The following is a 27358-nucleotide window of genomic DNA, read 5'->3' as shown; positions in this document are numbered from 1 at the left end:
TATCCTTTTCTTTTCCTCTCAATTCTCCCGCATCCAGCCATCCTGATTTAGGTTTTCCGTGATTTCCCTAAATCGCTCCAGGCAAATGCCGGGATGGTTCCTTTGAAAGGGCACGGCTGACTTCCTTACCCGTCCTTCCCTAATGCGATGAGACCGATGACCTCGCTGTCTGGTCTCCTTCCCCGAACAACCCAACCAACCTCTCAATTCAACATTTTGTAAAATATAAATTGAAAACTGTTGCTTCCAAAACATGCAAATGTCTACTAAATTACTTAATTATTTTGATTACTAACATTTACACAGAATGAGATTTTCATTTGCAGCGGAATGTGCACTGTTATGAAACTTCCTGGCAGATTAAAACTATGTGCTGGACCGAGACTCGAACTCGGGACCTTTGCCTTTCGCAGGCAAGTGCTCTACCAACTGAGCTACCCAAGCACGACTCACGCCCCATCCTCACAGCTTTACTTCCACCAGTACCTCGTCTTCTACCTTTCAAACCTGGTAGAACACTTGCCCGCGAAAGGCAAAGGTCCCAAGTTCGAGTCTCGGTCTGCACACAGTTTTAATCCGCCAGGAAGTTTCAACATTTACACATCTTCCAACTCTAAAGTCACAACTTTTTTCAATGTACTTTGTACATTATGGCTTATATTACTAAATAGCCTCCATGCCTATTTTCTGGAACTTTCTAAATGATAACTTCATAGAAAAAGTAACTGTGATGCTTGATAGAGTTATTACTCTTTTAAATTGGCCATTTTTACTTTAAGCAAATAAAAACTTGTAAACACAAACAATGGAAACTCCAAGTAGGAACATGAGCAATGTAGGAAAAGACAGACTGCCACTTACTGTAAATATAACACTCTAAGCTGCAGCCAGGCACAATTAAAACACACTTATACACACACTTTTGGCCACAGCCTTCATCAGAAAAAATAAACACACATCATTCATTCATGCAAACAAGCACACCTCACACACGTGACTGCCAACTCCATCAGCTACAGCTAGAATGCAACTATCACACGGGATAGAAGCAGCAGTCTGGTGGGCCTGGGCCAGGGCCAGGGGCCCTCAGGCCGGAGGTCTGAGGGAGCCGGGGAGCCAAGGCCAGGGATGGGGAGGGGTGGCAGTGTACAGGTGGGAGAAGAGAGGAGAGGTGTCTGGTAAAGTGTGCAGGGATTATAATGCCAGCAGGTGCACTGTCAGGAGGTTGTGGGGCAGGGAGGTGAGGAAAACAGAGAGAAAATGTAGTCTACTTTGCTTTTGGCTGCAGTTTGGTGATGGCTGTTTATCCTGGTGTACAGCTGGTTGGTAGTCATATCAATATAAAAAGCTGTACAAAGGTTTTAATTGTAATTTCTGTATTTTAAACATCATACAATGTACAGTTTCAGTGCCTATTATTGTGAGAATATACAAAGGCCCAATTTTTGATCCCGAGACAGTCATTCCGCAGCCAATTTTCAGACGGGAAGTCTGTATCAAATAGGGCATGGGTTAAAACAATGACAGTGTCTGTTCAATTTATTTAAGAAAAAGTGTCACACATACCTTATTATTCTGCAAGAACTGTGAACTGTGTAGTTAGGTTTTTACTGCTCACAGATGTTCAACAGCAAACTATTGTAGCAGTATACTGACATTTGCCTGCAAACCTATTAATTTGGGGGATGCGAACAGTGAAAGTAAAGAATTGTGAAACGCAACTGTCAGCTACCTCATTACCTCCTTTATATTAGTCAATGTTGAACTTCCTGAACTTCCACCCCCCCCCCCCCCCCCCCCATTTTGCAGCCAGTATAACAAAGCAGAACGTCTACACCGAGGACTATCAAGACTATCAATGAAGAAATAAAGCAAGCAGACATCATGTGTCAGAGCTACACATCAACAACTTCTGCTGACCAGTGAGCTCAAGGCACAGCTGAAATGCCCGTACCAAAGTGACAGTAAACCAAAAATCACACAAGATTCAGAACAGCCACAAATCTAGTAGTTCAGAGCAGCAGTCAGAGCTGATCATCAAGAACTCCATATAATGCACTAAAGTATTTTATAGATGAGGAATTAGTCAATACTAGAAAGACATCTGAAATAAAAGCTGTAGAGCTGCAGAAAATTTCACAATGAGGGGTAGAACATAGTTTTATTGTCAGTAGAGTAGTGGAACTTGAGAAGGACAATGAAAGATTAATGTATGAAATGAGGAGATGGAAAAATAGATCCTATGCCAATATGTCTCAATTGTAGGAGTGCCAAAAGCAAACAAGTTATACAAGCTGTACCTTTTATTCACCAAATCCAAAGACATGGAGGCGACAAAGCAGAGATTCACAGAATCATCATTTTGGTTGACCAAAGAAATTGATGGTATTAAGTTTACAGTTGCATGATTTAATAGTGGAACTGGGCTCACAAGTCATCAGCAGACCTCTAAACCTCACCACATACCACAAAAGACCTGCTGCTTTCGCAAGTATGTATGTAACCATAGCCAATCTGAAAGTTTGTAGCAAGATAGTGTCACGGGCAATGGGAGGTCCTTCAGTCAGTGACTAAAACCTTACATACTTGATTCTGACTGAGACAGTTGTAAACATAGTGATATTAATAAGAAGAGTACCCAACTTAATATAAAATCTTACAAAGCCTGTATTTAGACCTCCATCATACTATTGCAGGGAAACTGACATTGATGAGATGGCACAAAAAATCACAATAGCAATTCACTGAGTACAAATAATGGCAAATCTCCTCAAGTGGCTCAGTCCTAGAGGTCCAAAGGCATTATGGACTAATGCTCTGCAAAAACAGAGGAGCAAATCAAAATTCTACCAAAAAGGAACAGTGCCAAACAGCTTGAGTCAACTATGAGTTTACAGTGATACTAAAATTAAAAATATGAAGAACTACTGAAGCACAGAGAGAAGCAACAATGTGAATATTTTGCTAAAGAACACCTTAACTACAGTGTCCAGGAGACACAAAATAAATTGGTGGCAGAAAGATGAGGTCCTATGCAGGTTTGCACACTGTGGAAGAAAGGAGATGGTACCATAATGAAGAGAGAGGATAATTTAGTAGAAGTTTTATTGGAAATTATCCTTGTCAACAACAATGAAAGCATCTAAAAGAGTAGATGAATTTTCAAAATGTTAATGCCTCTCTAGTAATTTTTTTTGCTGAAGCAGAGGAAGATTCCATGGTCAAAGAGGCACCGTGAGATAGTCTTTCCATGCCTTACACAATTAAATGATAATGTCTATTTCAGTGACACTTCCAAATGTTTGAAAGAAAGCCCAGGTCATAATACTGAAGAAGTGAGAGCATGCACATCTCACAATAGTGAAGTCATATGGTGAGTAGGCTTTTCAACATGATGGGACATCTTCATGGAAAACTTGAGTGCATGCAAAATGACGGTATCTCAAGAGTGAAGCTCACCATGAGAATTTTGATTGATATTGGGTACGCATTGACAGGTTATAATGGCCTGCATTATTCTCTTGACTAAGGTGCACCAAATGGCCAAGAGCCCTCTATAATTGGTTTAGGAATTACTGCTGTGGCAGAAGAGCCATCTAACTTTGCTCCACAAAACAGTTTATGAAAGAACTAATTATTTGATGCCCATGTGGCTTCGTTTGCAGTACCATGTTTTGAAAACTGCCCTTGACATGCTGCTGGAATAGATAGGAACCATGAGAAAGGCAAGAGGTTCCATTGCATATGCAGATGATGCACTACAAGTGATACACACACCTTCTACACTCTTCAAAATCACTGTACAGCAAATCAACTCCAGGTGGCCACATATAGGGCAATTTATCTAGTGCTTAAATGGATGCTTCTAAGAAGCAGAAATTGTACAATAAATGTAAATGAACAGCTAAAAATAAGAGGCGGCTAGATATTTAGGGTTTCTATTAGAAGAGAGAGAGAAACTTTCTCTTACCACGTCCAAATTATCTGCTAAAAAAGATTTTACATAATTAAAGTAACAAAGGTAAGACAGTAGAGGTTTGTTAAAAAGTAGCAGGATATATCACAAGTCCATTCTGGCAGCTACAGTAGGCTCATGGGCTGCAAATGGTGAAATATGTACACGCTCTGTTATGTATGCAAGAAAAGTGCGACTCTTCGTTTTACAGAGGTATACAGGACTACACTAGCTGTGGTCCACTTAGTTCCAAAAAAGAGACACATCCAAACAGTGAAGGAAATCACAGGACACTTGAGACAGCTAAACAAGAAATTAAAGCACAGTTCCTGCTAGAACAGACAGCTTTATCATAGACCTTTTGCGCCAAAAATGTAGTTAAAAAATACTACTAACTATTTGGCTGGGTACAGACCATATTCAAGCTATATGAAAAGAATACAGTGAAGACGTAGCAATTCATTTGAGTGTCCTTGTGAATGAACTATGGATCTTGTTATTCATGTGGTATGGGTGTGTAATAATCAGCGGCAACAGATGATGATAGGAATTTCTTCCATTATCAGAGTGTCTCAATAATATTGAGAGAAGAAAGGCTGTGGCCCAAATTTTGGATAATAAATAAGGTTTCCTTGAAGGAATTAGAAATATACATAAAAATAGTTGGAACAGCCACAGCAGAAACCCAGGCAGCTGTGTTAAAGAATTGGTCACTGCAACATGAACAAAAGCATGAGAAGATGAAACGGCTATGGAACTAATGTAATAATACGAGGGCCGTTCAGAAAGTAACCTCCGGTTGATTTAAAAAAATACACCAAGTTAAATAAAAATATTTTAATATATACATCTTACAACTACATCTTTGCACTATTTTTCTACATAGTCTCCATAGCGATTGAGGCACTTATCGTATCTCTTCACAAGCTTTGAAATTCCTTCTGCATAAAAATCACCCGCTTGTGCCTGGAGCCAGCCTGTGACCGCATCTTTGAGCTCTTCGTCGTCATCAAACCGCTGTGACCCGAGCCATTTCTTCAAATGCATGAAGAGGTGATAATCACTTGGCGCCAGGTCTGGGCTGTAAGGTGGATGGTTGATAACGTCCCACTTGAAGGACTCAAGAAGGGCCGTTGTTCTGCGAGCAGAGTGAGGATGGGCGTTATCATGCAAAAAAACGATACCGGAAGTCAGCATACCACGGCGTTTGTTCTGTATAGCCCGTCGTAACTTTTTTATTGTTTCACAGTACACGTCTTGATTAATGGTCGTACCACGTTCCATGAATTCAACCAACAACACCCCTTTGGCATCCCAAAACACCGTTGCCATCAGTTTTCTGGCAGAAAAATCTTGCGAGGCTTTTCTTGGTTTGGTAGGCGAATTTGAATGTGCCCACATCTTTGATTGTTCTTTTGTCTCAGGGTTCACGTACTTAATCCAGGTTTCATCACCGGTCACGATTCTGTTTAACAATGGTTCTCCTTCGTCCTCATAACGTGACAGAAAGTCTAATGCAGAGGCCATTCTTTGAGTTTTGTGGTGGTCGGTAAGAATTTTGGGCACCCATCGTGCACAGAACTTACGATAACCCGATCTTGCTGTCACTATCTCATACAAGAGAGTCTTAGAAATCTGTGGAAAACCAGTAGACAACTCCGACATTGAGAAACGTCGATTTTCACGAACTTTTGCATCAACTGTCTGAACGAGTTCGTCAGTCACCAATGATGGTCTACCACTCCTCTCTTCATCATGAACGTTTTCTCATCCACTTTTAAATAAACGTACCCATTCACAGACAACTCCTTCACTCATAACTCTTGGTCCGTACACGGCACAAAGCTCACGATGAATAGCTGCTGCAGAATATCCTTTGGCTGTAAAAAACCTTATGACAGCACGCACTTCACATTTGGCGGGGTTTTCTATTGCAGCACACATTTCAAACTGCCACAAAAACTAAACTAGCGCAGGTACGACGTTCACTCGACCACGGCTTGATGCCGACTGACCTGTTGAGTGCGTGAACGCACAGATGGCGTCGCCACTCCCCCCACAACCCGCACTGTGACCAATCGGAGGTTACTTTCTGAACCGCCCTCGTAGAACAACAGCAACAAGAACGAGAAAAGTGTGGTCATGGGGTGTGGCCTGTAGTGTTTCATGCATAACCTTAAGAAGCATCAGGCAAGGCAGAGTACAAGAACAGAGAAAAGGAAATAAAAATCGAGAATAAATGAGTGAAAATGGCCTTCCTGTTCCTTTTGTACTAAAACATGGGGAGAGATGGTCATTTAAGCTTATTAATTTATATTCATTGTATATATGTATCAGAAATAATTAAACTTGAAGCCACAGTGTAAACTCTCTGGACTCAGGTTGCTTCCTGAGAATCAGAAGGTAAGATTTCTGGATAATATACAGTTAGTCACATATTGTTGTAAATTTAATTATGTAATTAGAACACTATGGTGTGCAAGAGGATCTAGATTGCAGACCATTCTAAGCTATGCAGCATAACACTATGGTATGTAAAGCATGTTGTGGTAATAAATAAATTAAAAAGAAAAATGTAAAGCTTCCTCTCAAAGGAGTAGTAGGCAAGGATAAAATTGAATACGGAAGGAGGTAGTGAGTTTAGAGTCAACAGAATGTTGGGAGAGGTAGTGGTCTATGGTGGAATTGCTCTGTCTTTGGGAATGTTAGTATACCAGGAGATAGCATCAACAGTGACGTGTAGGAAGCCAAGTGGTAATGGGTTATGGGTGGAGGAGAGGCAGTGAAGGAAGTGGTTGGACTTAAGACAATGGATAAGAGCTGTTCATCAGCTATGGCAGAAATTATTTCCTTGAGAGCACAGTAACCTCCTTAATGAGGTGTCTGGTGTGGTTAGATTTGCAGATTTTAGAGTGAAGGTAGAGATTAAGACGTATGTGATGAGTAATTGCCATGTGGAACCAGATGAAGTCAGGAGAACTATAAATGGAGGTTGTGATGGGCTTCTGAGATGGGATCACTATAGAAGGACTTATGTATGTACAAGAGTGATAGTTGACAGGGACCTTTTGTCAGGTAATCACTGTCATTCTTCACTACAGTGGTGGAGTCTTCATCAACAGGGAGAATAATCAAGACAGTGTCTATTTGAAGACAGTGGATGACTGTTCTTTTTTCTACCAAGATGTGCTGCTGGATGAGCCTTAGGAATATAAAGGTGATCCAATGCAATGCTGGAGGCAAGGAATTCCTGGAACATAACCCTGGAGTTTTTGGGTGGTTGGACAGAGGTATGAACTGAAAGAGGCATGGTTCAATGTTCATTTTTGTTAGGTAGTAGGAAAGTGCTTCCACTTTAGGGAGCAAGCAAGGAAAATAGTTTTTTAACAAGCTTGTAATGGTTGAATTTTGATGTGATGCTGTAGGTCTTTGGGTTCTGTGGGATTTTGGGAAATGTGACAGATGGAAAAGATTAGCAAGGCAAGGTCTGGGTGGAATTAGAAGCTAGTGTGGGAAGGGAGTGGGGTTGGCATAAATCTTTTAGGTTAATGGCACCCTAATACCTCATCCTATACAAGCAGCACATGGACTTACATTTGAATGACCTCTCAAATCAATAAACAGCAAAGAAAGAGGTACACTACGCACTTTCATCATTTCTGCAACTAAACATAATATATGGCAACTTGCTACATTCTCACAGAACATTGACACTCTGCACTGAACATTAAGAGGATTACTTGAGTTCAAACTATACCCATAGCAATGCTGTTCTATTGAGTAACACTTTTCTTACCTGTTTTCCTAGAGTAACTGAGATAACTATTGAAATTTTATAAAAATCAACATTTGAGAAAGAAATATGCTACAGGTAGTTAAGATTTTTCATGCAGCATTTTGAGTCTATTGCATGCTAAACAAACAATAGTGTACTACATACATGCTAAAGTGGTGTAACATGGCAGACAGAGAGATAAAAGAAATCAGCCACTAAATATAATTCAGAAATCTTTCTGTTGGTTACAGTATCATTAGAGGTAACATAAAAAAACAAACAAACAAAGTGCTCCGTAATCAACCCTCAGTCCTTGAGGATCATATGGCACCAACTGGTCACTGTGTCAAGTCATCTGTTTTCCACCCACTCCCAGCTTTCCAAATCTTTGAGCAGCTCCGCAGTTGGTCTCACAAGCCAGAGTGCAGCTGGTTCCAGTTGTTCCACCAAGGAAAATTCCCTGGTAGTACCAGGAATTGAAGCTGGGTCCTCTACATGGTAACAGTCATAGTAACCACTCACACACAGAGGTGCAGTACAAGTCCACATGAAGTAAGAATGGGAAGGAAATTTGTTTTACGTTTTTAAAAGGAAGTATCTCAGAATACCACAGAAAATCAGAATCAAAAAGGCCAGACATGGGTCTAAACCCCACTTCTCCTGGCTGTGGGCCCAACCAGCTAAACACTGTGCTACCTAGCTTGTAAAATCCATTTCAATAACAAGAAAATTTTTGATAAAGTCAACAATTACACACACTTGATTATTTTGAAAAGTACAAAAAATTATGCAATGAAGTAAGCATAAAAATGAAATACGTGTGCACCTCCACAAAGCCTGCTGTGCAATATGAACCAGATATATACGCAACAGAGGTTATAGTGTATCTACATTTCAATGAGTTCTCTGTCCACAGATCTTAAAAAATAAACCATAAAATGCAATAAATTTTTAGTCTTTATCAATTCTGACCACTGGTGTCCAGGGAATATTATGCAATATAAAGCAATAATTGGCATTAAGACGTAGAAAATTGATGTTTAAATATAGCTCATTCAATAACAATGAAAATTACAGTATTTTTCTTATACCTGGAGCTATCTTTGCAACAGTACCATAAAAAATAAAATGTGATGTGTTCATAAGTTACTAACAAAAATTAGGAACTGAGCTCTTCATGGCAACCCAAATATAACAGTACATTAGATGATGATGATGATGATGACAATGATGTCGATGATGATGATGTAAAAATGATGACATAAACAATAATCAGATATTCTGGAGGCTATCACTCCATGAAGATGAATGCTTAGCAGCACTTATGCACTCTTTAAAGTTCAGAAAATATGCACTGAGGCACTATGGATTCTTCTGCAGGTGAATGGTTCGCCCTACCTTAATTTTTGTGCACTGTGCGTTTTATGTATGATACGTTTAAAAGATCATACCAAACAATAGTGTAATTATTTTCTGTATTATAAATATAAAAAGTGGACATAGGAATAACATAGAAATAATCATATGGACCAAATGGCGCAACAAAGGGAACACACACAGCGAAATGAACAAATAAAAAAGGGTAAAGCAAATATGATACAATTATAGAAAAATATGTATTTTATTTACTGTACTTATGTTTTCCACATGTTTTAAGAAATTTTATGTTCTTACTCAGTCCCTATAACATTTTAATCACATTATTTCATCTCTTAAACAGTCTTTTACATTTAAGTTCTTCTTTCCAAAATTTTAAGAGCAGGCTAGTTTTCCCTTTGTGTGGTCCAGCATCAGTCTGTCTTAGCTCCAAGACAGACTGTATGTAATTGTGGTTCCAGTACACATTTATAGATTACAGATGTAAAAAAAAGTAACACAACCTAAATCATTGATCTTAGTGACATGACCTCTTTGTATGCCCTCTGGTCCTCCAACATTTTCAGAAACACTTTGTACTTTCTTTGGTGGTATCTGAAAGAAAGAAAAAGAACGTTGCACATCAAATAAGACTGGTATATTCAAAACGGAATCAACACACAGATATTATTTTGCTGAAAGTTATTAGGATATTATGAAAGTGACAAACACTTTCACCTTAATGTAAAATCAAATTGTTTGTCAGTGTTAGCAATATTTAAGGACAGTACTGAAAGTTGTATGCTATGAAGTAAAAATTATAAGAACTTATCAGCATCAGAATTTAGCCTCTACAATATGGAAACCTCACTTATAAAATGCAGTGCTATGGGAGTTCACATTTATTTGACTGAAAACCTGCAAGGAATAATACTTTTGAAAGACAGATGTTGAAATTTTGTTGCTTTTATAAATACATTTTATAATTTTGTGAAAGTTTATCCCCAGTGGTCCTTTCAAGGGAAAAAAAACGCCATTCAGAAAGAGTGACTCAGGAGCCAGGTACTTCATTATTTATATCTTAAATGTCTGTATTTGTCCTGTTTGATGTTAATTATACAGTTACACAATTCATGAAAATTGCAACACCAAGAAGGAATAACACAAATGTAAAGGAACATTACAGGATCTTTAGAGCAGTGCACCAGTAATAAGCAGTTATGGCTGTACAGATATTGTGTGCACATATGGCAGCACTGGTCCTTGATGTAACTGAAGCATCAAATTAATTTACTGAACTGCTGTTGAATGAAGTGAAAATAAAAAGTAAATATCAGTATACCTCTTCAGCATCAAAGGGCACAATGTCAGCATGTGAACGAGTTTAAACAAGGAAGAATGACTAGGTTTCATGAAATTGTTGGTGGTCTTACCCTGAGATTTCATCTTATGTTGGAGATGTGTGAGTTAGTTATTCAAAGAGGGTTGTACATGGGCATATACTTGGCTATAAAAAATTTGACCACAGTGTAGGATGATTGCCACCTTGTCTGCATTATGGCAACAGACCATATAATTTCAGTCACAGTGTTGGCTTGGCTCTGGAGCATTGAAATGTGGTTGACCATCCTATGTCATGGTTGATGGTCCTCTGCTGACAACTGACGTGCCATTGTGTAAGCAACTGTGTCAACTTTAATTCCCTGATACCACAAAGACAGCAATGGATACATGAACATTTTTCTCAAAATGCTGAGTCATATAATGTAGTGATGTAGTGATTCCAGGTGAGTCCCATTTCAACCTATCCTGTAATGATGGCTGTATATGTGTGATGCTCCCCACGCGATAGGACAGCCCGCATTGCTAATTGGATTTATGTTTGTGGCACTATTTTATGTAACATGGGATCCCAATTCCTACATTATGATGAAAGTCAAACAATTACAGCTACATCAAAGAAGTTTTAGGGCCCAAGATACTGTCCTCTTTCAGGAAAACTAGTTGCCATGTTTCAGCAGAACAACATCCACCAGCATGTGTTGAGAAATGTGCAATTATTTTTTAAGGAATGACAAGTACTACTGTCGCCCTAACCTTCACATTTATCTGACATATCATTCATTGAAAATATCTGCTATCTGCAATTTGATTCATTGACAACTTGTTAACCAACCTTGATGTTCCAACTTTTATTTTGAAAATAAGTGGAGGGAAATTCCCCAACTTAAGACAGAGCCCTTTGATTCCATACCAGGATGGTTAAAGGCTCCAATCACAGTACATGGTGGCTTTAAATAGTGCTGAATTCACAGAATCCGAGTTCGTGTTTTCAATCACACATACCCACTATACCAAACAGCTTTCTTTTTCTTTTTTAACCAATGTAGTTAACACACTACACTAAAGCGGACATGAGGTTACTTCTTCACAAGCAGCATATCAATGCATACCATATATTGCATAGCCATTATATGCAAAAATGGTATGACCAGAATGCTGGCAGTTAAGACATCTCAGAAATTAAGATACGGAGGACCACAGCTCCAGGCAGATGATAACTTCTGTAACATATTCAGGGAATACCACTCTTGAACATTCACACAAATGCTGCAGTCTTCTGAAGCTGACCACTTACTTCCCTCGCAATGTCTTTAATGCTGGAGATACCAGCCAACTCCCATTATGGTGCAATTCGTCTCTATCAAGATGCAAGAAACCCTTTCATGCTACAACCAATACCTTCACAATAAATCTGTCATGGACATTATAACCTCAGAGATATTTAGCATTTAAAATCATAGCAGATTGAAGGAAGGTTGTGATTTCTGTAAGTAATGTCCCATTCCTTAGTCTTTGGACAAACTTTGTAACATGAGAACTACTTAATCTTACAATTCACTTTCATGTGAACTGCTCTCTTATATATTTGTTTGATTGAGAGTTCAAGTATGTTTGTAAACTGAAGTGCAAGTAGGCTAAGTGCTCACTCTGTCTACCCAGCTACATCGCAAGAAACACCTAGAGGCTGTTGCATAAGCTTATACCGGCCCTTTTGCAGCAAGCACAGATGGGCCCAGAGTGTTTACTTCCCCCTCAATTCTTTAACATCATGTGGACCACAGAAATTAATAAGTGATACAACTAATGCAAGAAATGCACAAGTACACAATCAGTGCTATCACAACACTGCACTGCCAGATGGGACACTGATTATTACTCATCCTATATGGTAGTTGTAGCTATTTTCCAGGGAACACCACTGTCCCCACCTGCAAGTGCTGCTTGCTCTTCAATTTACATGCTGCTCAAACGCCCATTCAAAATGCTAGTGTTTGAAGGGAACTGATAGTCACCATTTCATTCTCATAATTAGCTATGGATATATAAGTTGACTCAAGAGAGCTACCTGTAACAGAGCTAGCCTAATACCCTTTACCATACTTGTTATCTGGGCAGTTAAGCTAGTACCCAAACTCTTAGTGACACAATGTTCCACTATAATGCCTTACATTGCTTACAACTATAAAATACTGGTAGAACTTAGTAAGCCCCAGCTTGCGAAGATTAGTTTTACCAAATCTGAAATTAATTACTTAAGACAGAGCCCCCCAAGATACTCTCCTTTTAGCACCACCTAAGAGGCACCAATAGGTTAAGGGATGCTAGAGTCACAGAGAGTACTGCCTCTTGCAAATGTGCAGGTTGGGGATGTAGAGCTACCTCAGATTGTTAAAAGAAGCCTCACACATTTGTTGCACCATGTGGCTGAACGATTTCCTGCTAAGATATGATGTATGCAGTTGCCTGAAGGAAGGACAGAAATTGGAGTTCTAAAACCTTCCTGATGCAGGGCTTGCTGGCGATAATTCCCTTTGAATGCCAAGTTAAAGTCATATCTTTTACCCATACGTGTCCCAAATACCATCACTTGGCATTAGCTCACTATGACACTAAAAAATACAGGATCACAGATGCTACTCACCCCAGCAGAATCTAACAAACATGTGGGTATCAATGTAGAACATGCTGAAGCAGAACTTATTCTTAAATACTACCTTTTGCCACTCAGCAGGGCAATGACAGTATTCAAAAACTTGCTTTGGTCTGAGGCATTTGTGGCTTATGGACTACAGGATCTGCCACAATTGCACCAATCAGGTCTACAGCACACTGTGCTGCAAAGTTCAAGAATGAGATTGATAAAATACCATAACATATTAATAGCTCAGTGGAAACGAAAAAGTGCCAGAGCAGTTACACAAAGAAAGATGAATGGATGTCACATGGTGTGAGGTCAGCATGACTATAGGCCAAATGGGGCTGGGCCTGCAATATGAAGCAGTTTAAGTAATGGGAAAAGACAGTGTTTGTCAATCATTGAGCAGTTACAGTGCACAGTGGCCGTGTTCTTCATTGCAGGACAATTATTAGTGATTGGTTGTCTTAATAAACTTAAACAAAACAAAAAATATGAGAATAGAAGATTATTTTCTGAATACAGCATCACCTTGCTAAAGAAAACTTTGGGTCAAGAATCTTGGGAATCAGTTTATAGAGAAAGGGGAGTTGACAGCAAATGGGAAGTATTTGTAAAAATTTTAACTAGACATATTGATATAACTATCCCAGCAAAGAAGATCAATGTAAATAAAAATAAACCTCCAGTAGTCAAACGTGTCAAACTGGATGAAAAAACGAAAAGACTCAAAGAAGGAATGGAGTATATGTATAAGATACACAGAGAAACCAGTCTTGATTCATATAAAGAGGATTATAAAAAATATAAATATGAGTATCGCAAGGAAGTAAGGAGAAGGAAAGTAGAACATATTAGTAAACAGATCCGAAATTCTGACTGTGTCTCAAAATCGTGCTGGGCAGTAGTTAATGATATGAGGAACACTGATTCAAAAACTAAAATTAATAATATAGAGTTAAGTATGCATAATGATAATTTTTCTGATCCTTATATAGTTAGCAATATATTTAATGATTACTTTATAGATGCTATTGAAAATGATACTTGCATGAAACAGGACAAGCAGTTTAAATATGATAAGGAAAAGGAACGGGACTCTTGTAAGCTACCTACAGTAACCATCAAGGACGTAACGCAGCTAACTGACAGCCTAAAAAATAAAAGACCAGCTAGATGGGATGAATTTTCTCCTTTTCTACTGAAAAAATGCAAGGGTGAGTTAGCCAGACCATTAGTCCGTCTAATAAATTGTGTACTTGAAGAAGGTGTGTTTCCGAAGAAACTGAAACTTGCTATAGTTAAACCTTTATATAAAAAAGGGGAAAGAAAACAACCACAGAACTACAGTCCAGTTGCCTTAACCTCAGTGTTTGGTAAATTAATTGAAAAATAATGCTAGAAATCTTAATTGAGCACTATAATATGAATAACTTAATAGGAGATTTCCAACACGGCTTTAGAAGTGGTTGGAGCACCATTTCTGCAGCAGTACAGTTTGTACACTGTCTGATGGAGAAAATAAATGAGGGTTATGAAACGCAGGAGTGGTTTTATATCTTTCCAAAGCATTTGACAGAGTCCATCATGGCGCTCTTTTAAGTAAAGTTGCTTGCAATGGTGTCAGTGAGAAACTGTTGCTTTTAATAGAATCTTACCTTAAAGATAGACAACAATGCACAGAAGTTGTGTATGATAACGGAGAGGTAATCGAAAAAAGAAGATCAAGGATAAGAAATATAAATTTTGGTGTGCCACAAGGCTCTATCTTGGGCCCCCTCTTGTTTATTTGCTACGTGAATGATTTCCTGAAAGTATTAGACACCAGTCTTCGTATTAATATGTATGCTGATGACACCTCTGGGGTTTGCTGGGCACGTAGTAATGATGACCTAAATTCAATGGTACAGAATTTTGTTGAAAAAGCCCAAACACATTTTGAAAAAGAAAACCTGAGGGTCAATATTAACAAAATTAATTTAATTTATTTTAAGACAAGTAGTTCAAATAAAAATACTGTTGTAAATGAGGACATTCAGGAAAATACCTGTTCAGAATGTAAATTTCTGGGAATATATATAGATGACAGACTTTCATGGAATCAGCAAATAGATCATGTCTGTGGTAAAATAACATCTAGTCTGTATTTACTAAGGAGATTAGTTCAATATTTAGATATCGAAGCAATAAAAATAGCATATTTTGGGTTGGTGTATCCCCATCTATCTTATGGAATTGTATTGTGGGGTGGGTGTAGCCAATACAATATAGAAAGGGTATTTGTATTGCAGAAAAGAGTAATAAGAACTATAGCAAAAGTATGACCCAGAACTTCATGTAAAAACCTGTTTATTAAGTTTAATATTACGACTATCTATGCAGTGTATATGTTTCAATCAATACTATTAGTGAAAAAAGACAAAAAAGTGACAAACAGGAATATGGAAATCCATGATTACAATACAAGACAAAAATCAGACTTTCATATGGTGAGCAGATGATTGAATCTAACAACAAATACCCCATTCATTAAGGGAGCAATATTTTATAATTCTCTGCCAAACAACCTGAAACAGCTTTCTGGTAGAACTTTTAAAAACAAGTTAAAAAAATGGCTTATATTGAAGTGCCCATACAGTATGGTGCTCACATGATTTGAGCTCAGGAATGCTATGTTAAATATACTTAAATGATATTTTACTTAATAGCATGTAATCTATTTATATTGTGTATCAATAATCTAAATGTAATTATTATAACATTGCCCATGCATGTTAAATACATGTTTCGAGCTGTAAGATAAATAAATAAATAAATAAATATGTATGGTCCAGAGACAACACTTGGATGACTTCACACAGGGAAAATTCATCTGGAAACTTGAAGGAGAATGAAGTGTTATGAGTGAAGACCAGGCATTTGGTATTGCTCACAGCATTGATTCGAGTGCATCGAGAGCATTCCAAAACACTGCATGGGAGCATGTTAGACAGCATACACTCCCATTCATGATGAAAACACTTGCTATGAACAACCAGGGAACTGTCGTAAATCACGGTGACTTCAGTGTAATTATTGTCTTTGAATAAAAGTATCATTTCTGATCATTGTACTGTAGTAGTTCTTTCTATGTATGGTCCATGTTTCATTGAGCTGTATTACATGGAACTGACACATCTTGCAATGGTTAGTTTTGTCCTTAAGTTTTGCATGTCATTGTGTATTGTACCAGCTCATCTTCTCAGACTAATTCATACCAGCACTGAGACCACACTGTGAAAAATGATGTACAGTCTGTCACAGTGAGGCAGACAAGATGTCAAACATCTCACATTGTGGTCACATGTTATTGTGTAACCGTGCTTCTATCTACTGTTGATAAAATCTTCTCAGGAAGACAGCCGAGTCAATGCATCATTTCTGGCAACATTTCAGCAACTTTCTCAATTGCCATCTTTGTCTGAAGATGGCAAGTAAGAAACTTGCTGAAACATTGTTGGAGAACAACGCACTGACTCGGCTGTCAACCTGAGAAGATTTTATTATCAGCATTCACCGAGAAAGCCTGCCATCTCAAATATGTTTATATCTGCTGGTTTCATAAACACATCATTGCCATAGAAGCATTCCATCTAATGAGATAAAATGTAAGAACATACCAAAATTATTTCCTGCAGACCAGTCATTCAGTCACATTCAGATGTGGCATTGTGCTCTTTGTTATCAATGAGTCATTGTTGCACTTGCTTTTATGTTTCCACTTCAAAGATTCTTTTTTAGTGCTCCACTTGGTGTAATACTGATGTTTTCAGTGGTGCAGAAGGGGAGAGGGTGCTTGCTACTGAGGCCTTACCTATATGGAAGTTTGGTCACTTATTGTGGTACACCGTTCTACGTGTTCTCTGAGTTGAGATTCATTCAGGCTATTTTTCCATGGAGTAGCATATTCCATTAATCTTAATGTAGAACAGTGTTTGACCTGTATCAATCTCACTGCTAAGAAAAACACTACAGTATAAACAGGAAGAGAAATTTATAAGCCAGATTTCCACACTATGGTTATTATGATGGTTCTTATGTAGCAAAAAATTTGCCCTATTGGCTTGTAGCTTTAATATTTGTGGAAACTGTCACATATATCATAAAGTTTACATAGTTATGTTTGAACTAGTGCTATTTCAAAATTTGTTTATGCATTATTTTAAGAAGGGATTTGAAGGTGGTCAATAGTTCTGTAGAAAAAGTAAAACTTGTATAGCCACTGGTAAACACTGTCTAACTTTGTCACCACTGGTGTGTGTTTAATTGAAATTACTTGTGAAATATAAGCCCCTAATGTTCCAACAACAGCATCAATGAGGTGTGAAAGATGTAAGAAGCACCTGAATATCAACAGCCAAAACAAATTACAAGTGAAGTGTTACCACACACACAGAGCAAGAAACAGATGTCAAATCTTGAGCTTTCAGAATTTTTGAATCAATTCTTACATTAAGAGAAAAAAGCTAAGAGAAGTACATGTAGGTACTGAAAGACAGAGAGAAAGACAGAGAGAAAGAGGGTAATGAATGCTCTTTGTATCATTAAAGATTAAGGCTAGAAATAATTAATGAAATATGTGCATTTGTACAAGACTGAGCTGTGCATGCAGAGTTTTGTTCACTGTTGGCCCAAAGATAGCAAAAATTTGGCAGTCAAGATAATTAGACTTGTGTAGCTTGGTAAGAAGTTATGGTACTGACAGAGGACCTATTGATATTTCATTACTGGGAGGTACGGTAATTCAGGTGATGCCAGAGTGACAACACTCGGCATAACCCAGTACTATCACATAAAGAAATGAGAGCTCATTTTTATTTCATGTTTTTATTCTTGGTAGATTGTAACTTCAGTACTGAAACTACGTACTGCTTGCAGCTCAACAGTCATGTACTTTAAACTCCTAGTTGGGGTTTGCTAGTAGTTTGTTGGTTGGTCTCCAACTGTTTGTGTCAGGATATTCTTTTATATATTATATAGCTCTGCATGAGGGACTGTGCTTGTATTGTAGGCTGCAAGAGGAATTGGTTGCTGTCCAGAAACAGAAGGAAGTTGCATTGGTCACAGTCAAGACTTCAGACTGCTGCTTGGGCTGCTGGGATGTTTAAGCATTATTTTGAGAAGGTATTTGCAGTGAAAACTGTGGTACTGCTGGAAACCCTGATATCACTAAACCTTCTGATGCACATGATCTGGTCAGTTAATTTACACTTGAGATTGACTGACAGACAATGGTGGGTTTATGTGTATCTTGGCAGATGATGATTGTAGGTAGAGGACACAGGCCCGTCCTCTTACACTTAGGCAACAGATATGAGATGTTGCTCACTGTTGACAGCACACCAGAGCCTGCATTGGCTGGCATTATGATACTGCAGACAATGATCCATGCTTCCACCCTATATCCAAAGCTAACTGTTGGGACAGTTGCTGATAATCATGCAAAGTTGAGTGTTAGGCAGGACTGGAACACCTACAGAAAACAACAATCAGGCTGGGAAGGAGACTCAGCAAGCACTTAATATATTTGCTCATGGCCTCATCCAATATGTGCAAGTGACTCCTCTAGAGGCTTATGGACACAATGGGTGCAATTCACATCAGCAGTAGATCATGTAGACACAATTGACACCTGCCACTGGAGTTCTGTACCCATGCTCAGATACTTTAAGAGTCTGGCTGAAATGGTGAAGACAGTTAGCCTTGGATATAGGGTAGAAGCGCAGGTCATTATCTACTGTATCATCCTGTGTATCAATCCTCCAGTTTGGAGCTGGAGGGTTTTTAGGTTAGACTCGATGACGAAATATTTGCTATAATTAGAGAAAGGAAATATCAGTCATGTTAATCAAAGATGAGAACAGTCAACCTTACATATCAGAAATTGAAAATGTTGACGTGGTGTTTGTTAACTGTAATAATTAATGTACTAAAAGTAATGATGTCCACATAGTACAATAATAGAAAGCTGGCTGAAATTGGAAGTGTATAGCAATGAAATCATAACATCAAACTGGAATATGTATCAGAAGAATAGGCTAGATGTCAATTGTGAAAGAAATGTTATTACAACACGAACTAAATACTTTGTAGTGATGTTACTGCAGATTCCAAATGTAAAATAATATAGGTGAATGTAAGCATCACAGGTGAACCGAACATGGCAGTTTGATGCCTTTTACACAATCCCCTCAGGACCTATAATGATAACACTACAGAGAAAATTTGGATAATATCACAAATAACTCTCCTGGTTATGCAGTTGTAATAGGGAGGCCATCAACTTGTCAGGTACAGAACTGGAGACACACACAATTAAAACTGCTGCTAGGGACAGGGATTCATGGGAGATAGTTTTGAACCATTTTCCTAAAAATTAGTTTGAGTAGTAAACTAAAGAACTGTGTTTTAGGCTGCCATCTTAGCTCTGCTAGTGGCTAACAGACCAAAGCTATTTGAATTAGTTACCATAGTTGAGGGAATCAGTGATAATACAGCTCTTAGAGCATCAATGACTACATGACTATGTTTGGTTTGTGGGGCACTCAACTACATGGTCATCAGCACCCATACAAAGTCTCAATTTTTACACAGTCCATTTTCTTTTCACAATCCAGTCTAGTCACTCTCACAAATGATGATGATGTTGTTGTGGTCTTCAGTCCTGAGACTGGTTTGATGCAGCTCTCCATGCTACTCTATCCTGTGCAAGCTTTTTCATCTCCCAGTGCCTACTGCAACCTACATCCTTCTGAATCTGCTTAGTGTATTCATCTCTTGGTCTCCTTCTACGATTTTTACCCTCCAGGCTGCCCTCCAATACTAAATTGGTGATCCCTTGATGCCTCAGAACATGTCCTACCAACCGATCCCTTCTTCTGGTCAAGTTGTGCCACAAACTTCTCTTCTCCCCAATCCTATTCAATACTTCCTCATTAGTTATGTGATCTACCCATCTAATCTTCAGCATTCTTCTGTAGCACCACATTTCGAAAGCTTCTATTCTCTTCAAATGATGATGATGATGATGAAATAATAAGGACAACACAAACACCCAGCCCTGGGCAGAAAAGACCCCACCCTGGCTGGGAAATGAACCTGGGTTCCCCTGATCTCAATGACTACATGTGTTAAAAGAAACATTAAAGAAAGTAAGATGATTTTTTTGTTCAGAAAGTGTGAGAGCAAACAGGCAGTAGAGTACGTGAGAAGTCAACAGCAAACATTAGTCTTTGGGATCTAATCTGTGATGTATCAATTGATAAAATTCTAGAGTACTGAAAAATATACTTTAGACATTTACATACTTAGGAAGGTTGTGAGGGATTGAAAAGACCTAAAGCAGTTCAATGGCTGAGTTTGGAACTTGCTATAGAATCACAGAGCACTTCATTGCAGATTAAAATGAAGAAAGCCTCTTCATAAACAAACAAGCTAAATTAAGTCAAAATGAGCATAAGGAGAACTTGCAAGAAGCATTCAATAAATTCAGAAGTACAGTTCTGTCAGTAAAAGGATCACAGTTATCTATCCAGTCACACTGTCATACCAAACTAGAAACTAACAGAGAGAGAAAGCTGAAATTCAGAATCTGATCTTCCAAAATTATTTCACTGTGGAAGATAGTAATATCATTCATTCTTCAAACCCCATAAATGCCATGGACATATTGAAATAAGTGATTGTGGAGTAGAAAATCAACAAAAACCATTCAACAGAAAACAGGCATCACCACATGACAAAAACAAGGGAAGCACCCAGAACGGAAAGAGAAAATGAAATGGAGCTTTATGGGCTAAGAGAATATGAGTTGTTATTTCATTGATCATAAAACTGAGTCAAGTTTACAAAGACCTTGGCAGTATAAGCCTACTCATCATACTGACAGTGCACACCCCATGGCCTGGATGAATACACTGATTTACTTGGGAAGGATGTCATATAGCAGGTGTATCCCCTCCTGAGGCAAGATGGCCCACAACTGCTGCAACTGGTCGTCGATATCCTGGATACTGGCACCAGCATGAAATTTATGTCGAAGCTGGTCTCACACATGTTTTGCCAGGCACACATATGGGGATCTTGCTGGAAATGAGAGTACATCAGTATCATGCAGATAGTTCATAGAGAGATGTGCCGTGAGTGGACAGGTACTAGTCTGTTGAAAAATGGCAACACGATACTGTCACCTGAAAGGTAATGCACGAGGGTGCATGATGTCCATGACATACTGTTGCACCATCAGAGTTCTCTCAATCACTACCAACCACAATCTGGTCATACCCGATAGCTCATCACACCATGATGCTAGAAGTAATACCAATGTGCCTCTCCGCGACATTGGAAGAATAGGAGTTCTCCACCATACTCAACTTACCAAAGATGGTCATCTGGGTCAGTGCAGAACAACAATTTATCGCTGAACACAGAGTAGTACCGTTTGTCAGCAGTCCATGCTTCCCAGTCATGGCAGAACTCTAAATACAGCTGTTTGTTTTGTGATATTAACAGCAGCATACACATGGGACAGTAATTATCTAATCCAGCTCCTGTCTGTCTCTGACCAATGCTCTGAGGTGACACAGACTGTTTTGCAGGGAGTCCATTGCTTGTTCTCAGATTGCAGGTGCAGTTGTGAAGAAGTTATAATGTCCTTGATGCACAATACGGCTTGCTTGTGAGGGTCTAATTTGGTCAACTGGAACCTTGAAGATTAGTATGCCTGTCCTCATGTTCCCATGCAGTTCAGGATTGGGCCACTGTCATGTCTGTGTGGAATCCTGCCCACTCACGTAATATAGGTTGCCTAGGAAACTGTTTTCTCAGATAGCTAGACAACATACAATCAAATCATATTAATGGAGTTTATTACAGTAATTGAATTGACAATAATTAACTTGTGTATGTACAAGGTGGGCTGTGATCAATTGGCAACATGCAAATAATCAGTGTCATTCAATAGATACAATTTCCAAGCAAGCTCAAGCTCATAATTCATGGCTCTTCTAGTGCCTGTCTTCAAGCCAGTATTGTATTGCAGCCACGGCTAGGTGGTGTGTTGCTTTTATTCTCTTCGTGTAGATGCCGCTACAGTTACGGTGTCCTCCTAATCAGCATGCTATTGGCTGACATCATCTCACAGCCCTCTCTGCTGTATCATTTTTGATTTTTGTACTGGCATTTGTCGTTATGCTGGAACATTCCCTCCCTCCCTCTCCCCCCCCCCCCCCCAAAGCAACACAATGTTGTCATGTGGGGAGCATGAAAATGGTAGGGGAGGCAGGAGCATGGGCACAGTGCCGAACTAGAAGCTGTGGCTGCAGGGGACGTCAAACTTCAGGTCATACCCCGCCATCCGGCTTTTGCACTGGCAGAAACGTCCCCCAGAAAACAACCAGAATGGTATGCATCCACCTCCTGATGCCATGAACCAGATGAAGCAGGTGGCAACTGCTGTGGTGTGGGTGGGTGCAGCTCCATTGGTAGGATGAGAGGAGGCTGAAAAGGCGAAGGCTCCATCTCCATGGGATCATCCCGTGGTGTCGTGATGGCAGCCTCTGGCTGCTGCTGTAGCCACACTGTTCTCTGGACCCATGAATATGGAGGAAGAGACACTGAAAGATCATTGTCCACATGACAGTGCTGAACTTGATTGTGATGTCAGCACTGCAAGACATCTAGACCTGACGTAAAATACATGCAAGCACCAAGTTGACAGACAATCTCGTCTCGTGCCCTATAAACAACAATATCATGTGGTTTGATGCAATACTTGTGGCCTTCCTTCAGTGCTGGATGCTGAGGAGGGTGGAGTATATGGAGCAGTGTCTCATGGTGGCAGCTGTGAAGCATTTCCATTGGCGATCTTGTGGATGTTAACATATGAGGTGAGAAAGAGTTGCAATGCTTGATCCCTGGTATGTGTGGAGTGAAGATTGGCTATCTGCTACTTGAAGGTTCTGACAAAACGTTCCACTTTGCCATTTGACTGTGGATGGAACAGTGCATTAGTTTCATGCTGTACGCCATTGCATTCACAGAATGTTTCAAATTCATTTGACATGAAGTGAGGCCTGTTTCCTTACACTATTATTCGAGGAAAAAATAGAGGACAATACCTGAATTGTGCTATGTGACATTGTCATGTTCATTGGCACAGAAAATGTAAACTTGCTATACGAGTCAACCACAATCAACAAACAAGTGTTCCATAATGGTCCTGGAAAGTCTATGTGCATATGTTGCCATGGTGCCTGCGACTTAGGCCAAGCAGAGAATTTTTGTGGCAGAGCAGACTGATTTTCCACACATGCATGACACTGTTACATCATCTGTTCCATTTGCGTGTCCATACCCTGCCTTGTACGGTGCTGATGCACTAATTGTTTTGTACGAACAATCCCCCAGGGTCCTTGGTGAAGTAACAGCAACACTTCATTTTGCAAAGCTTTAGGGATCAACACATGTGACTGTCCACTGTCATTTTGAACAAGAATCACACCTTTATTTACAGTGTGGCTATTCCGATGTGCAAAGCATTGGCACACTACAGAGTTCTTGAGGCTATGCAAGGAACAACGCCAAAATGTGTGAATGTATGTTAGCAAAATGTTCAAATCTCAATCAGCTTCTGTGGCTTGTACAATTTTCCTACAGTTCATCGGAAAAGATTGAAGCAATTCAGAATCCTGAGCATTGATGTGACAACAAGATGCAGCAGAAGCATCAGAGTCTGTATCAGGGCCAATCGGAAGACATGAAAGAGCAGCCGCATTACCATGTTGAACTGTTGGACAGTACATAATCTCGTATTGGTACTGAGACAATAACAAAACCCAGCTTTGCAAATTTTGGTCTGTTCATACAGAAACCGGTTTTATTGGATGAAATAAGTGCTGCAAAGGCTTGTGATCCATTACTAAGTAGAATTTTCTGCCATACAAATAGTTGCGGAATTTGGTGACACCATAAACAATAGCCAAAGCCTCTTTCTCAACTTGTGAATAGCTACACTGAGCTTTGGACAACACTGTTGATGCAAAAGCAATAGCCCTGTCTTTATCACAAATTCTGTGTGAAAGCACTGCATCGATTCTGTACGAGGAAGCATCAACTTGCAATACAACTGTTTGTCAGGATCAAAGCGAACTAAGCATCGATCACTGAGCAATGCATCTTTAATGTTTTGAAAAGCTACTTGGCACTCATCTGTCCAAACAAAGGGGTCATTCTTTTGATGCAAGCAATGCAATGGAGCCGCTATTTGTGCAGCATTCAGAATGAACTTAATGTAATAGTTCACTTTCCCTAAGACTGACTGCAATTCTGTGACATTGTGAGGAACTGGAAAATCTCAAATGTCTAACAAATTCAACTGAAGAGAATGTACACCCTGACTGTTTAGGACATGACCAAGATACTGCAACTCAGGTTTAAGAAACTCTCACTTGTCCACTGCACACTTTAGTCCTGCATCAGATAACACACGAAATAAAGCACATAAATTTGAAATGTGTTCTTCAGGTGCATTATTTGCTATGTCAATACCTTACAAGTAATTTAAACAGTTTTGCGCTTGTGCAGTTAGCTGTTCCAAATACCACTGGAAAATGGCGGGTGCGGAAGCACTGCCAAAAGGCAAACGCAAATATTTAAACAAACCCAAATGAGCATTTACTACACACACTTTTTGAGATTCTTCATCAAGTGGTATTTGAAAATACGCATCGTGCAAATCACTTTTTGAAATTTTTAGCCTTGCCTAAACCTTCAGAAAAGAGTTCCAGGAATTCTTTTAGCAAGCTAACAACACTTCTTTTGCATGGAATGCAGACACTGACAACACATTGTCCTGAATCTTAAAGCCAAACAAATCAAAAGAATATATTCTCACAATTAAATGATTGTAGCATTGTAAAAGTCACTGTTCACATATGCGAGTCATACGTGGCAGGCAATGTACATTTTCCAAGAATGGGAATGTCTTGTCCTTTATAGGCCATCAGTTTCATGCTAGTTTTAGACAGGCACAGGAAGCCTAACAGTTCATATGTGTGATGATTTAGCAATGTGACAGAGGCACCCACGCAACTGAAATTTCATACATTTACCTCAAAGAAATAGATGAGCAGAAAGTTTTTTGGACAGGCATATCACTGAAGAAACTGCATGCTTGCTAGTTTTGTTAATGCCTGTTGCAGACTTCTTATATACTGCATTAATGACATGGGCCTTGTGACTAGATGTTTGTGAGTGGGCCAAATTCTTATGTTTGTTCCATTGCAAACATACAGATTGTACATGTCCTTTCCTACCACAAGCGTAACACTGAGCTTGTGAGCTTGTGGGGTGGGGCAGTCTTGGCGTTTGTGCCATGAACAACAGGGCAAGACTTAATTCTGTTTGCCTGTGTAGCCACCTGTTTAGTGAACTGCTTATGCAACCTGAAGCATTATTTACTCGGTGTGGCGAGTGCAAGGTGCCACTGAATGGGCCAGTTGCAAACAAGTGACTCAACCCAACAAATAGCTGGCTGTTCAAATTTATCGGTTGACAGGGCACTTGAACTGTACTGATCTAGTATTTGCAGTACCTGCTGAAATGATGGATCAGACTGTTGCAAAATCTGATCTTCGAGTTTGACATCAGGTACATTGTACATAATCCCATCATACAACATAACACCTGAATATAAAGCCCCACAAGCAGATTTGAATTTGCTTTTCCTTGTCATACCTAGCAAATCTATTACCCACTCAAGATAAGTTTGTTCTGGCCATTTTTGTACAATTAAATAATCACTTGTTGGTCATAATAGTTAGTGAGTGAACCTACAACCTGTTCATAAGAAAGTTCACTTGGAGTGGCGTTAGGAGATAACTTCTGAGTTAATCGGAACACTGCACTTCGTAATGTGGATTATATATAGGGAAGTTTCACAGTGCCTGGTATGTTGTGAGCAAGTATGTGTGCTTCAAACTGTTTCAACCACGCAAGCCATTCCTCTACTTGTTCACAAAACTTGTGGAAAGGTGGTATAGCAGCTGTAGTAGGTGGTGCTTGTTCCATCAGGTGTGCAGCATTGGCCAGTAGCTGCTGCACCTCGTTGAGAAGGTTAGATATTTTCTGTGGTGCATCTAATGCTTGCAGATGTAGTGCCTGAGCAGTGGGTGGTGTAGGCAGGGTGAGCATGTTGGAAGAGACAAATGAACAAAACAGACAAGGCAAGCAAGAAAAATAAGTACAAAATCAAAGAAAATTTCTGCAACACCCACTGAAAATGCTGATTAGCAAAAGAGAATGCTAAATCAAGTAAATGCCCCTGCAAAGAAGAGACAAGAGAGAATTAAGGCGCCAACAAAACAAAAGAAAATTTCCTGGCCATGAGGTGCGGTGTTGGTATGTGGATCCTCATCAGCAATGTGGAATCCTGCCCATTCATGTAATATGGGTGCCTTGGAAGCTGTTTTCTCAGATAGATAGAAAACATACAAGCAAATCATATTAATGGAGTTTATTACAGTAATTGAACTGACAATACTTAACTTGTGCATGTACAAGGTGGGTCACAATCTATTGGCGACATGCAAATAATCAATGTCCTTTGATAGATATGATTTCCATGCACACTAATCACACAAGTTCATAAGTCACAGCTCTACTAGTGCCCATCTTCTGGTGTGGCCACAGCTACATGACACGTCACTTTTATTCTCTTTGTATAGATGCCACCCCAGTCATGGTGTCCTTCTAGTCAGCGTGCTATTGGCTGACATCGTCTCACAGCCCTCTTCTGCTGTATCACTCTTGATCTTCGTGCCACCACTTGTTACACTGGAACGATCTGAATGCCCCAAAAATCTGGATATCACACAATTCAACCAACTGAGCAAATGGAGACCCACAACAAGGCCCCTTTCAAACTCTTTTAGGTTCTTATAACACTGCCTCACTTGAGTGCATAGCATCTCCATGTCCTTGACAGTGATTTCTCAATATCCGTCACTGTTCATCCTCCTTATGTGTCCTATCATGCCTGGTAAGAACACTCAACATGAAAAACTGTAGCACACTCTGATGATGTTCTATCTGTCACAGATAACTGCAACTCCACTCATTTACACATTCACTGACATCTGACCATGTCTTTTGACTGCAACCCCTTTTTGTCAGGCAGTGAATTTTTGCAATTCTGAACAGATCATACAAAATAAATTGCTGCCCCTTCTAGCAGAAATCATTTGTAGGTTACAGA

At 39.3% G+C, this 27358-nt stretch overlaps 1 protein-coding gene across 2 annotated transcripts in view; it reads right to left on the bottom strand.

The window, feature by feature from the left end:
• Window positions 1-9327: 9327 nt before the first annotated feature.
• The window catches only part of LOC124784415 (FGGY carbohydrate kinase domain-containing protein), a 129862-nt gene continuing 111831 nt past the window's right edge, over window positions 9328-27358 (bottom strand). For both annotated transcript variants that reach the window (XM_047254097.1, XM_047254099.1), the window contains exon 10: window positions 9328-9701. In XM_047254097.1, coding sequence (XP_047110053.1) covers window positions 9611-9701 — 91 coding nt within the window. In that variant the 3' untranslated portion in view covers window positions 9328-9610. The remainder of the gene's footprint in view (window positions 9702-27358) is intronic.

This window comes from Schistocerca piceifrons, chromosome 1 (genome assembly GCF_021461385.2).
Source record: "Schistocerca piceifrons isolate TAMUIC-IGC-003096 chromosome 1, iqSchPice1.1, whole genome shotgun sequence".
Taxonomy (NCBI): Eukaryota; Metazoa; Arthropoda; class Insecta; order Orthoptera; family Acrididae; genus Schistocerca; species Schistocerca piceifrons.
The sequence above is the reverse complement of the archived record's forward strand: the minus strand, read 5'-3'. Positions and strand labels throughout refer to the sequence as shown.